Source organism: Girardinichthys multiradiatus, chromosome 1, assembly GCF_021462225.1.
Source record: "Girardinichthys multiradiatus isolate DD_20200921_A chromosome 1, DD_fGirMul_XY1, whole genome shotgun sequence".
NCBI lineage: Eukaryota > Metazoa > Chordata > Actinopteri > Cyprinodontiformes > Goodeidae > Girardinichthys > Girardinichthys multiradiatus.
Window position 1 is genome coordinate 1437634 of NC_061794.1, and position 16697 is coordinate 1454330.

General features: G+C 41.7%; 1 protein-coding gene across 2 annotated transcripts in view; it reads right to left on the reverse strand.

Annotated features, from left to right (window-relative positions):
• The window catches only part of LOC124865992 (sodium-coupled neutral amino acid transporter 3-like), a 95827-nt gene that overhangs the window by 16052 nt on the left and 63078 nt on the right, over window positions 1-16697 (reverse strand). For both annotated transcript variants that reach the window (XR_007037701.1, XM_047361549.1), the window contains exons 8-9: window positions 7572-7654; window positions 6915-6973 (exon numbers count right to left, since the gene is read on the reverse strand). Coding sequence is in view for 1 of the 2 variants with exons in the window: in XM_047361549.1 (XP_047217505.1) it covers window positions 6915-6973; window positions 7572-7654 (142 nt within the window). In the remaining variant the exon portion in view is untranslated. The remainder of the gene's footprint in view (window positions 1-6914; window positions 6974-7571; window positions 7655-16697) is intronic.

A 16697-nucleotide genomic window follows, 5' to 3' on the forward strand; every position in this document is an offset into this window, starting at 1 on the left:
AAAGGTTCAGACATCTGCCTTACTAGTTGCTCTGGGTTTTATTTAATGTTTTAGCGTTAGACAAGACAGTTTACAAATGAATGTCACATTATCTATCTCCATTTTCTGTGTTTGTATTGGTAACATTCAGACATTTTACTATGCTTGTCTTTTTAGAGAGAAGGTTGAACATTTTCACCAGTGCCCCTGTCTGCCAGGTTATGTCATTTGCCTAAAAGCTTCGACATTTATTCACTCCTCAGCAAAACTATGAAAGCAAATATCCTAATAAAAGCAAACTCTTTTAATAAAGTCTTTGATGTTTTATTCATGTTGACACAGTTTTGAGTTCTTTATAAAAAAAAACTTTGCAAGCTATGAAAAATCCTACACTAATAGCCCTGGTGAACTATTCTTGCAAATTGGCATCAAAGCACCACGCAGCTAAGATGATGTATTTACACCATTAATGCCTGTTGATGCAGTTTCCAAATGTACTGAGGATTGTATTAGTAGCGTTTTGTTGTTATCTGGTGCTGTGTTACTTAGCTCTGGTCTTCAAGGCACCCTCCCCTGTATGTTTTAGATGTTTCCCTGCTTAAGCACACCTGATTTCAGTTGATGGCTGATTATCAGGTTTTTGCTGAACTGCAATCATCTGAATCAGGTGTATTAAAGCAGGGAAACGTCTAAAACATGCAGGGCAGTGTGCCTTGAAGACCAGGGCTGAATAACACTAAGGTGTTTAACTACTGACTTTAATATTAGAACATTTATATCGATAGTTTGTGCGACAGTCTGCACTTGATTGAGAATCTGCATGCATATGCTAGAATTCTGCCTTGTGTTGGGGTCCATCGCTTTTTTATCTGGCTGGCACCCAACTGTGGACCATCACGATGGATGGTGAGATGATGAGCAAGTGCTTCAACAGTCAAGATATCTGAATAACAAAAAACAACTAAATTCCATGTTAAAGTCCATGCCTCTTTTTATTTGGTATTTTCATGTACTTCATAATCTGCAAACAATTATCCTAGCATCATATCGTGTTCTCACATCTGCTTTACTATAAGATTTGTCTGCTTTGAGTCTGAGGTGTCTCAGACAAACCAAAAGTGAGCTTTTGTATTTTGTTTTCTGCTTCCTCCTTGATATTATATCTGACACCTCACATGCAGGAACTATGTTCCAAAGAACATAATGGTAGGAAAGACCTGTGCATTTAATATAGTGAAAGGGGTGAGAAGTTCTGTAGCTCCTGAATGAGTCCCCACTTTCCTGAACAGCATAGCTGAACACTGGTACGAAAGCTCCAGCCTTTAGAGATTTCTCTAAAGTTTAATGAACAGCCCAGATGAACAAATTCTGACAATCCTAGCCTATGTAGTTCATTTATATAGATAATATAGTGCACCCTGTTTGTTAGACATTAGGAAACCCAATAAAAAAGATATATTTTAACAGGCTAAATCAACATGCTGGGCTAAATCCAACCAACCATTTTTGCCACATCTTTCTTATTTTCATACTTAAAAGTATATTTCTCAATTACAAAATGTGACCGATATAAGTAAAATGAGGAACAGCTCTTCTAGTTGAGTTTTGCAAATATTCACTGACAAAGAGAACACATATTTTTCTCTGACATGTAAATCAGTGTAATGTTGATTTAAACATTTCCAGCCTCTATGGCCAAAATCTTTCTAAAACATTTTGATCTGCTACGAATTCGTTAAACTGACAAAAGCAAATGGTTATTATTTTGAAAAGTTGTCAGGACTCCGTGACAATTGTAACACACATCAGAAAGCTTAAGTTGTTTTCCTTACTTGCAGTGGGCAGCACCGGAAGAGGAGATGTTGTGATCTACTGTGATCTATAAATGAGTCAACTCCTACTAATTATTTAAATGTTCACATACCTCGAAATACTGGGTGAGGAGGAGGAGTAGCAACCATCTTTCAGTCCGATTTATTGATTAGTCTCAGACCAATTAATAGCTACAACTCTTTTGAATATTTAATCCTTGGTTTTCCTCATCAGAATCAGAATCAGAAAAGCTTTATTGCCAAGTACGTTTTTGGACATACAAGGAATTTGTTTTGGCGTAGTCAGTGCAATACAGTACAAATTAAACAGTATAAACATATCTACAATATAATATAAATATATGTGCACAGTTTTAAGTGAGTGAGAGTAAGTATAGAGCAGTATAAGATGCAAGAGCAATACAACAGTGCAGATGATCATTGTGCAAGTATGGCAGTGCAAGTAAAGCAGGAGTCCAAGCTGAGCGTTAATGTAACGCATAGAGTTACAAGTTGCAAGTGTCCTGTCAGCAAAAAAAAAAAAGGGGGGGGGGAGGGAAGGGGGAGTGTCAGTGTGGTTTCCGGGCTTTGTTAACAAGGCTGGTGGCAGATGGGAAAAAACTGTTCTTGTGGCGTGAGGTTTTGGTGCGGATGGACTGCAGCCTCCTGCCAGAGGGGAGAGTTTCAAAGAGTCTGTGACCGGGGTGGGAGGGATCAGCCAGAATCTTCCCTGCCCGCTTCAGGGTCCTGGAGGTGTACAGTTCCTGGAGCGACAGTAGACTGCAGCCAATCACCTTCTCAGCAGACCGAATGACACACTGCAGCCTGCCCTTATCCTTGGCTGTAGCTGCGGCGTACCAGATGGTGATGGAGGAGGTGAGGATGGACTCAATGATGGCTGTGTAGAAGTGCACCATCATAGTCTTTGGCAGGTTGAATTTCTTCAGCTGCCGCAGGAAGAACATCCTCTGCTGGGCTTTCTTGATGAGGGAGCTGATGTTTGGCTCCCACTTGAGATCCTGGGAGATGATGGTTCCCAGGAAGCGGAAAGATTCCACAGTGTCAATTGTGGAGTCACAGAGGGTGATGGGGGCAGGTGGGGCTGGGTTCTGCCTGAAGTCCACAACCATCTCTACTGTCTTTAGAGCGTTGAGCTCAAGGTTGTTCTGGCTGCACCAGTCCAACAGACGGTCCACCTCCCATCTGTACGCGGACTCGTCACCATCAGAGATGAGTCCGATCAGGGTGGTGTCGTCCGCAAACTTCAGAAGCTTGACAGACTGGTGACTGGAGGTGCAGCTGTTGGTGTACAGGGCGAAGAGCAGAGGAGAGAGAACACAGCCTTGGGGGGAACCGGTGCTGATGGTCATGGAGTCAGAGACGTGCTTCCCCAGCCTCACGCGCTGCTTCCTGTCAGACAGGAAGTCAGTTATCCACCTACAGGTGGAGTCGGGCACACTCAGCTGGGAGAGCTTCTCCTGGAGCAGAGCTGGGACGATGGTGTTGAAGGCAGAGCTGAAATCCACAAACAGGATCCTGGCATAGGTTCCTGTGGAGTCCAGGTGCCGGAGGATGAAGTGAAGGGCTAGGTTGACTGCATCATCTACAGACCTGTTGGCTCTGTAGGAAAACTGCAGGGGGTCCAGGAGGGGGGTCGGTGATGTCTTTTAGGTGTGAGAGCACAAGGCGCTCAAAGGACTTCATCACCACAGACGGGTCTGAAGTCATTAAGCCCTGTGGTCCTTGGCTTCTTGGGAACAGGGACGATGGTGGAGGACTCGAAGCAGGCTGGCACATGACATGTCTCCAGTGAGGTGTTAAAAATGTCTGTGAAGACATCAAAATTGCAAAGCACTAAAACCACTTCTGTTTGCTGTTTTGTACCGTCCACCAGGCCCTTACTCTCAATTTTTAGATCAGTTTTCAGACCTTTTTATCTGATTTAGTGTTAAATACAAATAAAGTTATTATAGTGGGGGATTTTAATATTCATGTTGACACTGAAAGTGATAGCTTAAATATAGCCTTTAATGCTATCTTAGACTCAATTGGCTTTGCTCAAAACATTAACAAACCTACCCACCTTTGTCTTCATTCTCTGGACCTTGTGCTGACATATGGAATTGAGGGTAAAGACATAATATTTTCTCTTAACTGTGTCCTGTCTGACCAGTTTTTAATAACCTTTGAGTTTAATTTAACCGAGTATTCCACACCTGAAAGAAAATTTCATTATAGTAGATCATTATCAGACAATGCTGTAACAACCTTTAAAGAATCTGTTCCACTTTTAATTTCCTCATTATCACAGAAAAACACAGTGGAGGGCAATAATTTTGTTTCTTCCCCTTCACAAATTGATTCTCTTGTTCATAGTGTTACTTCATCATTGTGTGGTGCATTAGACAATGCAGCCCCCTTAAAAAAGAAGGTAATTATTCATAGGAGGCTGGCTCCCTGGTTTAATTCAGAGCTGCGTACTTTAAAGCACAATGTTAGAAAACTGAAGAGAAAATGGAACTCTACACACCTAGAGGATTCCTACTTAATCTGGAAAAATAGCTTACTGTTGTATAAAAAGACACTTTGCCAAGCTAGAACAGCTTATTTCTCATCATTAATAGAAGAGAACAAGAATAATCCTAGGTTTCTCTTTACTACAGTTGCTAAACTTACACAGAGTCATAGCTCTGTTGAGTCATCCATTCCCTCTGGATCAGTGCCTCTGTGTTCTTTTTGTGTCTCTGCTCTGTTCTCTCAAACCTCCAGTCGGTCGTGGCAGATGGCCACTCACACTGAGCCTGGCTCTGCTGGAAGTTTCATCTTGTTAAAAGGGAGTTTTTCCTCTCCATTGTCGCTACATGCATGCTCACTATGAAGAATTGCTCCAAAGTCAATGCCAGTGACTGTCCACTGCTATATGTTCATCCAGGATTAGTGACTGCAACAAGTCTCTGACTCGATGCAATCAGCTGGGTTTCCTTAGATAGAAAAACATTTTATCCAATTTGAATAAATAACTGAATCTGACTGCAATGTTCAATGGTTAGGATTAATTGGAATGTATGTACCTGACTTTGTGAAGTGCCTTGAGACGACATGTGTTGTGAATTGGCGCTATATAAATAAACTGAATTGAATTGAACTGTAGCCACACAAGCACACCCACTATAGAAAGTAAAATTAAAGCTGCAAGCAGTATTGGGCTGCTCCAGCGAGGAGCGTTCAAAATTTTGAATGAAATTCGGCCTTTCCGATTGAAGCTGCGCTCACTTCCTGTTTGGTGGCAACAGATCAATGATGACTTCCTGTCATGAAGTTGACAGAAGTTGTTGAAAATGTCATCAAAAGTATTATGTCCTAGTAGACACAGTTTAAAACCTCTGGAGACTGACAAGGAAGGTCAATAAGCTAAATAACTTGTAATTTTATTGTTAGTGGGCGGGACTAAAGTAAAGTCATCAATTGGCTGTACAAATGTGTTCAGCAATAAACCACGATGATGCATACCAAATCTGAAGTGGATCCGATGATGTTTGAAGGAGATAAAGGGGTCCACATTTCCTAGGGGGTGCCGTTGATCTAAATTCAATGTAATCCAATAGAGCTGTTTGGGGGATGATAAAGTTCAACAATATTCAGTGTGGCGTAAATCAGACCATCATGTGTAATTTAAAGTAAGGCCATGGTTTGACGTCGGACTTCACCACACCGCCACAGCCACACCCTCCGGCCAAACCTCTCGGTATGATCATCATGTTATCTGTGACTGGGGACAGTTGTTAGGTGATATGCTGATAAGGTGAAGGGGATCAAATATGGACCTTCCGAAGTAAAATATTACACTTCCTGTTCTCAGGGGGCGGGGCTTCAATTATGTCAGGATTTGACCATTGAATATTGTTCGGGGGCAGATGTGGATCAATTATAGAAGGGTTTGTGTCTCTGCAACTTTCCTTGTAGGAGCAATAACTATTTATTTTTTCCGGCGAGACGTCAAACTTTGAGGTCATTTACATCAGCGGCCCTAAAACTGGGGTCCCTGGACCCCAAGGTGTCCGCGAACCTTAGGTTGGGGGTCCGTGAAACACATGTTGTCGAACCCGAGGAGGCACTGGCGTGGATCTTCCGGGCTTGAGTTAATTAACACAATGGACAAATATTTAACTCCGTCCACTTCATCAAGTAAGGCAAAAGCCAAATCGGCTTAAATTATAAAGTATGACAACAGTTACGTCGAGTTTGGCTTCATCGAGAATGAGGATGGAAGACCAAAATGTATTATGTATCTTCAATTGCTAGCAAACGAAGCGATGAAGCCAGCTAAGCTAAAGCGGCATCTCATCACAAAGCAAAGATAAAACAAGATAATTTTTCCAGCGAAAGGGTGAGAATTACATGCGGCAAAAAAAACAATTGGTGAACCTGGCCACAACATCAGAAAAAGCTCAGAGCTCTTCGTATCTGGTGGCACAGCGCACCGCAAAAAGTAAGAAGCGACACTCAATTGGACAAGACCTTGTGCTTCCAGCTGCGGTGGACATGTGTGAAGTTCTGAAGAGCTGTTAAACTGATTGTTCCAGTTTTCACATTTTTTTTTTGTGGAAGCTTTAAGATATGATATTTGAAGAAAACACCTTAGGAGTTAAAATATAACTTATATAATACTTTTTACCTGTTTAAAGTGTTCATATGTTTTTTTACATTTTTATTTCTATAACAGATGTATGTATGTTACTTTTTTTCTTAAATATACAGAATTTATACAGTATTTAAGAGTATAAAAGGCAGTTTAAAAAATATCAGCATGAATAATCTTAAGGGGTCCTTGGAAAAATTCTACCACTGCTAAGGAGGTCCCTGGCCCCCCAAAAGTTTGAGAACCCCTGATTACCTGACCTGTTACTGACTCAGGTATCTTAGAAACCTAAAGTTAAAAACTTCTATTAGTGGCAGACAAAGGCACCACATACAGGACAGTCAAGGAAAGTAAAGTTAGCATATCAATACATAACTTTACATTTACATTCATTATTTGCTTGTTGGTAAATTAGAACTTGAGCTGTAGTACATCTGGGTCTTTCTAACATAGAACCCAATAGGTTCAGAACTGTGACAACTCACCGCACAGAGGAAGAAGACCATGCAGGACAGAGAAAGGCCACTTGTATAGCCAAGATATCCTGCATATGGACAGAAACCAACACTCAGATAAAAAACACATCCCCACATGACATTCGGCTGTTTGCATTTACAGTCAAGACTGACTAATTCTGAGTTCTTGTTTGGGCTCATATACATAAGCTTAGAATGAGAATTCTGTTGGGTTGATTCTCTCGAGCCATCTTGAACTGTGAAATATTTCCGTATAGTAAATGGTCTTTCAAACTAACCTGGGGCTTCTGGGCTCACTGCACAGATATCCCCACCGTTTTCTTACCCAGTAAAAACTGAATAAACTGGCAACAGCATGGTAAATCCTGTCCAGCTTTAACGTGGTTCACTTTATGTGTCAAAAAGGTTCAAACTGGTCACCCTTAAAATTGTTCTTTAGTTGTGTTTAACTTCCAACAGTAGCAGATCAGCCAATAATTGGGTAAAATAGTGGTCTTTCTTCCTGATTTTATTATCCCATTAATAGACCCCGTGATACTATAACAACAGGTTTATGTAACTCCATGGACATGTATTGGGAGACTGTCCTTTTATACTTTTGGCTACATAAACCTTTAAAACATTGTGAGAAGCTGCTAACAATGAGAACATTAAGACGGCACATACCCAGATGTTTCATCGTGGCCAGTGGGAGAATAATGCAAATGGTAACAATAATAATCAGGTAATTTCCATTCATAAACCAGTTCCTAAAACCAGAACACAGGGGACAAAATAAACACAATGATACTTAAAACAAAGGGAAAAGCTGTGATCATTCATTCTAATTCACCAAAAAATATAAGGCATTTAGTTTTGAGTAATTACACTTTCATAAGTATAATGGCACACATACATCCTTGTTCCTGTTTTTACCATGTTGTCAATTTAGAGATTTGGCAGTCCCTTATTGTTTTTCTCCATTTTAATAATGGGATTTCTATGGGGGGAATTTACTGCCAAAAATCAAGAGCACATATTTTCAATTTGAGAACACGATTTCATTCTGCTTGTACTCAACCTTAGTAATGCTTGCACTCAAAACTTCTGCTTTCTTTCAAATATACTCTGTTCTCTCTCTCAAATCTTTGTTTCTGCGGTGCTGGTACGGTCCATTACTGCATAGCACTAAAAGAGTTTGCACCGGTACCCAATACTGGGAAGAGGGAAGAACGGCTGTCTACTATGAAGCCGTCATCCAGAACCAGTTACGGCTGCAAAAATTCACGAGCACATAAATAAGATCAGATTCGCCACCAATAGGCAGTCTAAAACACGACTTAATCTGTTTATAAATATAGCTTTTTTCCCCTCATTCCAAATTGTTCTGTTCTGCTTTGCTGGAGCCTCAATGCTCTTGCTTTGCTTCTCTCCCCTCGGAGCTCGAGGCTTTTGTGAACAGCCAACCTTTAAAACGAGCACCGCTACGTTTAATGTCTGTCTGCTCGCTGCTAAATACCCCAGTTAAAAGCAAAGGGAGAGAAACTAGTTCTGTTTCATGTTATTTTGCTGAATTACAACAACACAGTACAGCTCGAAAACACCGCTTGTAACCTGAGATTTCACATACACTACACGAAAGCGCATGCGCGCTTACCTGTGTTGCCAAGGAGATAGATGCGTTCGCTTTAATGGACTGAGAGATTTTACACAGGTGGTGCACAGACATGTCTTGTGTCATGATGTATGTTTGGATGGGTTGCAATGGAATTCTAATTTCCCCTCGGGGATCAATAAAGTATCTTTGAATTTAATTTAATTGATAAAAAACCACCGCTTGAATTAGGACAGGACAAACAATAAATCACTTACCGTCTACAGACTTTTAATTAAAAACCGCGAAAACAACCGGACTGTCAAATTTGTAATTTAAATGAAATCAAAACTTGACCACATTGCAGAGAACAATAACTTATTTGTTCAAAAGAAAAGACGGAAACTGAAGATGAAAAGTTATGCATTAGAAAATGGTTTATCATTGTTTCATACATGACAGTTCTTTAACAATCGAAATATTTATATATATATATATTCTACATTGTCTCAAGTGATTCTAATTTCTGCCTTATACAGTACAGTAAAATATTGATATGTTTTCATTAGTTTGAGTTTGGACTTTGCTGAGAGAGAGAGAGATCTCGAGGAGGCCACAGATGAGAGTATCAATTAACACCGGAATATACAGGGGTTGGACAATGAAACTGAAACACATGGTTTTAGACCACAATAATTTATTAGTATGGTGTAGGGCCTCCTTTTGCGGCCAATACAGCGTCAATTCGTCTTGGGAATGACTTATACAAGTCCTGCACAGTGGTCGGAGGGCTTTTAAGCCATTCTTCTTGCAGGATAGTGGCCAGGTCACTACGTGATACTGGTGGAGGAAAACGTTTCCTGACTCGCTCCTCCAAAACACCCCAAAGTGGCTCAATAATATTTAGATCTGGTGACTGTGCAGGCCATGGGAGATGTTCAACTTCACTTTCATGTTCATCAAACCAATCTTTCACCAGTCTTGCTGTGTGTATTAGTGCATTGCCATCCTGATACATGGCACCGCCTTCAGGATACAATGTTTGAACCATTGGATGCACATGCTCTTCAAGAATGGATCGGTAGTCCTTGGCAGTGACGCGCCCATCTAGCACAAATATTGGGCCATGGGAATGCCATGATATGGCAGCCCAAACCATCACTGATCCACCCCCATGCTTCACTCTGGGCATGCAACAGTCTGGGTGGTAGGCTTCTTTGGGGCTTCTCCACACCGTAGCTCTCCCGGATGTGGGGAAAACAGTAAAGGTGGACTCATCAGAGAACAATACATGTTTCACATTGTCCACAGCCCAAGATGTGCGCTCTTTGCGCCATTGAAACCAACGTTTAGCAATGGCATGAGTGACCAAAGGTTTGGCTATAGCAGCCCGCCGTGTATATTGACCCGGTGGAGCTCCCGACGGACAGTTCTGGTGGAAACAGGAGAGTTGAGGTGCACATTCAATATTTTGAGCAAAACTGTGCTCTTACCCTGCTAACTGAACCTTCACACTCTGCTCTTACTGGTGCAATGTGCAATCAATGAAGACTGGCTACCAGGCTGGTCCAATTTAGCCATGAAACCTCCCACACTAAAATGACAGGTGTTTCAGTTTCATTGTCCAACCCCTGTACAGGAAAATGTAAACTCTCTGAAAGTTTGTTACTGCTTTGAACATTAGCCCATGTTAACAATGGTGCTGCTAACATCACTTTACCCTGTTCTGTTTTCCATTGCCTCGGCAGCGCCGGCTTCGGGAAACTGAGTCAGTGCCTTGAGCCAGTGGCTTGAACTGATAAAATCTAAGCCCACTGGGCTCCACAAAGCCTCCCTCAACCTCTGGTGACGAGGGGGTTGAAAAGTCCTCCACCTAACAAGATGTATCTGTGGCGTAACTATCTGCATCACCTTGCTCACTCTCCAAGTTTCAATATATCAGATTAAGCTAGCTGCCACTTTTGCTTGTCCTCATGACCACACCACCACCTAACCACCTCCGCTCATCCCCACACTTGGCCGTAATCCTCAGTGTCTCTTTGCACTGCCCAATTTGGTAGCATTTTTAAAAATTTGTCTGGGGGCGGGGTTAGACTTTTACATCGAGTTTAGTTCCACTTTAATGAACTGTATCAAAAGCATCAGGCATTGGGGGGAGTACATTTATTAATAAAGTTACAAAAAACACACTCTTTTATAAACTAAAAGCACTAACTTTTAAAACATCTTACGAACAGATGTGTTGACAAAATAAAAATAAAACAAATATATGACTCTTTGAATGAGGTGTGTCCAAAGTTTTGGTCTGTACTGTATACACACACACACACATATATATATATATATATATATATATACTTAATTTCCCTTTGGGATTAATAAAGTATTTTTGAATTTGAATATAACAGGAGCATTGTTACCGTAAAGTGCACGGTACTAAGGAATGCAAGATGTATGTAGTGTCAACTACAACTCAATATAGAACATCTGTGTATCTGTTAATACCTGAATCTAAACACCTGTTGGTGTATGTGTGAGCACGCTTGTGTATATAAGGTTTCTCCATAAAAATATGCTATAGCAAGTGTGAGTACCCACAGACTGAACCCGAACAACCCTGGCCCAGACCCCGACCCCCTGCTTCAACCTTTGCCCCACAGAGTAGACACCACCAAGCACCGTACTCACAACGGACCCTCCAACCCTACACCAAGACGGGACAAAGTCCCCGGCAAGCAGTCCCCGGCCGGCGGCACACACCCAGGGCAGATGGCCCCCACCATGCTCTCGTAACCACACAAACACACCACATCACCGCCACTGCCAAGACAGCCCAGGGAGAAACACAAACCAGCTCAACTTCACCGACATCGCTCAGCCGATCCAAATGCCGAGGACCACACATCCAAACAGAGGACACAACAACCCACCCCACACGCTGCAACCCCTTCGCCAAAGTCCGGTATGGATGGGATACGCTCTAGGTTGGTGATGACTTTTATGGAGAAATTTGTCATTCACATTCAAAAAATGACAAAGTGACCACACATCCAAAAAAGGACACAACTCCCCTACCCCATATGCTTCAACCCCTCCGCACCATCCTCCAGCTCTTTCACTGAGGTGTAAGCTTATTGTTTTTGGGGCGACTGTGGCTTTTTTTCCAGTTTGGGTCAAGGAAATCGAACTATGTTTATCCACTATTTCTAAGAGCACAAACAAAGAGCTATAAACACGTATGGATGTTTTAGGTCATATATTTAATTTATTACAATGTCCCTGGTCTTGTTTAAGTGTATTTATTGTTGTAGCCTACCCCCTGGTATACGTTGTGACATATTGTATGTTCTATTCTTTGTTATATCTTTGTGCTAATAAAGATTTTTTGCAATAAAAACAAATCATCCAATAAACATATTGGTTACTATGCAGCATCAACCTGCACAATAATGTTAATGCACTTTAAGTCACATTTTAAATGTACACAGAACCAAGTGTTTGCAAGTGGGCCAATTCTTAATTGCAATCCTGGAGAGATTTACACTGACGAGAGGGCTGTGAGCGATTGCAGCAACATTATGTATCGTTTGCTAGAGTTGCCATAATGATTTGGGCATTGTGTTGGACAATGCACAAAGGACAAATAAGTAAAAGATGCCTGTAGTGACAGCCCTGAAGTCATAATTGAAGTGTTTTTTTTAATAAAATTTTTTACAATGGTAAGGAAAATAGAAAAAGAAACATCTGAAAGGTTGGTCACCCACAGAAGATGCATTCTTTGTCACAATTAATGTCACAATTACATAGGATCCTCTGTATTTTTTGAATTACTGCTTATACATTTTCAAAATCAGTTAACATTCCTTGCTAGTTATTTGTAACTTCTCATAATCCCCAGGTCTAATACAAGAGAGAACATTTTTGAATGATAAATTATTGAATTTCAGTATGTAAAATATGAGAGCTGAAAACTACTCGTACTCGTCGTCTTCCACTTTATCCGGGACCGGGTCGCGGGGGCAGCAGACTCAGCAGAGACGCCCAGACGTCCCTCTCCCCAGACACCTCTTCCAGCTCCTCCGGGGGGAGCCGAAGGCGTTCCCAGGCCAGCCGAGAGACATAGTCCCTCCAGCGTGTCCTGGGCCGTGTCCTGGGCCTCCTCCCGGTGGGACGTGCCTGGAACACCTCCCGAGGAAGGCGTCCAGGAGGCATCCGGTATAGATGCCCGAGCCACCTCAACTGGCTCCTCTCGATGTGGAGAAGCAGCGGCTCTACTCCGAGCCCCTCCCGGATGGCCGAGCTCCTCACCCTATCTCTAAGGGAGTGCCCGGCCACCCTACGGAGGAAGCTCATTTCAGCCGCTTGTATCCGGGATCTCGTTCTTTCGGTCATGACCCAAAGTTCATGGCCATAGGTGAGGGTAGGAACGTAGACCGACCAGTAAATTGAGAGCTTCGCTTTTCGGCTCAGCTCTCTCTCCACCACAACGGACTGGCACAGCGCCCCCATTACTGCGGCAGCCGCACCTATCCGTCTGTCAATCTCCCGCTCCATTCTTCCCTCACTCGTGAACAAGACCCCGAGATACTTAAACTCCTCCACTTGAGGCAGAAACTTCCCTCCAACCTGAAGAGGACAAGCCACCCTTTTCCGGTCGAGAACCATGGCCTCGGACTTGGAGGAGCTGAAAACTACAGTAGACTAATCTATACTTAATGTTAGCTTAACAACTAAATTTATTTTTCTTTTGCTTGCTAATTTATTCATGGAGCTTGCCTAGTCATAGGTTGACTACACCAAGATGCTGCAGCTGATGACAGCCTTCTATGAAGATACATTTGGGTCAAAATTATTTGTACATTGTAACTGTGAATTTTCTGTCTTTCACCAATACAAAACAACAGTTACACCTCTTTAGTTAAGTACAAGTGGACAATTTGTATTCTTTGAATCACTCATCAAAAACCTCTTGCATTCACAGTTTTGCTCCAATTGTTCTAAAACTATTGGTGCAAAAGTATTTGTGCACTGTAACTGTGGAGTTTTGTCATTGTTGAATGTTTCCTTTCACAAATACAAAACAACAGTTACATCTCTTCGGTCTCTTAAGTACAAGTGGACAAATTGTATTCTTTGAGTTGCACATCAAAAACATTTTACATTCACAGTTTTGCTCCAATTGTTCCAAAACTAATGGTGCAAAATAAATTCACAAACCTGTATTGACATCGTCTCACAAACTGTTTTTAAAAAAATTATTTTTCCTTTAACGCAGACACTAATCAGTAAATACAACTGCATGAATCTGCTGCTGTGAGTCACAAATGTTGCCTTACACCTTCTTTTTGGCTTGCTTTCACTTTTGCTACAATCGTACTGCTTATGGTGTAGCAAAACAATCAGTGACTTGAAGGTAATTTGCATGGCCGTACACCAGAGGGCGCTGCCTGCTCCAGACTCTGTAGGTATGCGCCCTAGACATGTATAGGTAGACGCTTCATTGGGCACTGGACCGAATGTCGATGTCACTGCCACAGCGATCGGAAAAGATGCCTCATTTGTGTGCTTTGTGGAAATGTACCAATCTATTTACAGTACAAACCAGGTCTGCTGGCATTACCTTTCGCAGGTAAAAACAAAAATATATGTATGATTGTATTTACCCGAGATAACATAATTTAAAACCAGAATGTGCAAACTTCGGGGGAAATACTGTGAATTTCAGTGCATGATAATTTGAAACCCGCGGGGAAACTAGCTAGCAATAGGACTGGCCAGACAGTCAGGATCAGAGCTGGAGCTGTTCCTTCATTCTTCTGTTTCCCTGCTCATCTCCGCAAGGTTGGTATATGACTATGTTTTTAGGATACTGTAATTCAATTCCACATAATCTGAAGGAATCGATTATGTATTTTGTAATACACTATGAAATGATTTATATGTTATCCTTGGTTTTAGCCTGTGGATACCAGGACATCTCAGACCTCAAAGAAGGCACAAGAGCCCCTGTCACTGGAGTCTTCATGCCCAAGAGGCTGAACCCATGCCTGTGCCCAGTGTTGTGAGTATTAATGACTGGCTATGTGAACGTTATGATGTTGCTGTAGTTAATTAAGGCAATGTTCTGCAAAATTACCAGAAAGACAGAAATTGTGCCTGGCTGCTGATGAATCAATTTCCATTGACCAGATCTTTTTTCCCCAGAGCCCTGTTTATTTTATAACACAATTTATTTAAATATAGAATGGTCCTTTATTTGGCCCTTAGTTAAAATGTATTTTTGTCAACATCAAATTAACAACCAAATAGAAGGACACATTGGCTCATAAAGTATTATGAATAAAACAACAACACGACTGAATCAGATATACACACTTCAGTAAAGGATACACTTATTGTTCTTAATAATTTGTAAATTTCAGATCTTCCAATGCACCTTCTATCAAGCAAAGCCATGAATACATCAAAGTATCATTGTTTGCCATAGTTATACCGACAAAACATTTCCTTCAAGGTACCTGTCTGTGATGGGGTTTATAATCAACATTGTCACTCTGATGTTGATGATTCTAGAACAGCTTCAGCACTAGCAATACATCTCAGTTTTATTTTATTTCAGTTTTATTTATTGTTATAGTGCCAAGTCACAACACACATCGTCTCACGGCACTTCACAAAGGGTTTGGAATGGTGTGGAGTTGTTGGGGAGGTTAGAATAAACTACTGAGTGTTAGAGTTTGGCCATTTTAGAATGGGCTATGTGTAGGGGTACTAAGTAAAATAATACACTGATAAAGTGTGTCCATGTATAGCCCACCTTGTGGCCATTGTTATACTAAAATCCACAAGGATTGGGGGGTACCTCTCTCTGTCAGACTTATTATAACCATTGGAAAAGAGAAGGGGTCGCACAAGGAGCAGAAATGGAGGTTGTGTTTGGACCTCAACCATAACTGAGCCGGTTTAGGCTAAACCTGCCTCCCCCTTACTCCATCAGTGTGAGCGGCCATCTGCCACGACCGACTGGGGGTTTGAGAGAACAGACCAGGTACCACTTCAGCCAGGATCACTTGGAGCTCCTGTTTAATTCAGTCAGGGTGTCAGGTAAAAATTTCAAATTTTTTTTACAATGTGGTTTGTCTTTACACGTGCATATTATCCAGATAACTGTATATGTAAATGTGGTTGTGTGTCTTTCAGGGGGCTGCAATAATAACTCCTCAGCCAGCCATTTCCAGGCCATCTTCCGCCATTTGATGGTGCAGTGTGTCTCCGAGCACATCAGGAAATATGGCAGGACAGGACAAAACTGTGTCCCTGTTTGCTTTTGAGATGTCCTCTTCTCCAGGAGCAGAAGAAACAGAAGAGCTTCCATCCCCTTTTGCCAACATTCCTGTTATACAGGTCCTTCTCAAAATATTAGCATTTTGTGATGAAGTTCATTATTTTCCATAATGTCATGATGAAAATTTAACATTCATATATTTTTGATTCATTGCACACTAACTGAAATATTTCAGGTCTTTTATTGTCTTAATATGGATGATTTTGGCATACAGCTCATGAAAACCCAAAATTCCTATCTCACAAAATTAGCATATTTCATCCGACCAACAAAAGAAAAGTGTTTTTAATACAAAAAACGTCAACCTTCAAATAATCATGTACAGTTATGCACTCAATACTTGGTCGGGAATCCTTTGGCAGAAATGACTGCTTCAATGCGGCGTGGCATGGAGGCAATCAGCCTGTGGCACTGCTGAGGTCTTATGGAGGCCCAGGATGCTTCGATAGCGGCCTTTAGCTCATCCAGAGTGTTGGGTCTTGAGTCTCTCAACGTTCTCTTCACAATATCCCACAGATTTTCTATGGGGTTCAGGTCAGGAGAGTTGGCAGGCCAATTGAGTACAGTGATACCATGGTCAGTAAACCATTTACCAGTGGTTTTGGCACTGTGAGCAGGTGCCAAGTCGTGCTGAAAAATGAAATCTTCATCTCCATAAAGCTTTTCAGCAGATGGAAGCATGAAGTGCTCCAAAATCTCCTGATAGCTAGCTGCATTGACCCTGCCCTTGATAAAACACAGTGGACCAACACCAGCAGCTGACACGGCACCCCAGACCATCACTGACTGTGGGTACTTGACACTGGACTTCTGGCATTTTCTTCTCCCCAGTTTTCCTCCAGACTCTGGCACCTTGATTTCCGAATGACATGAA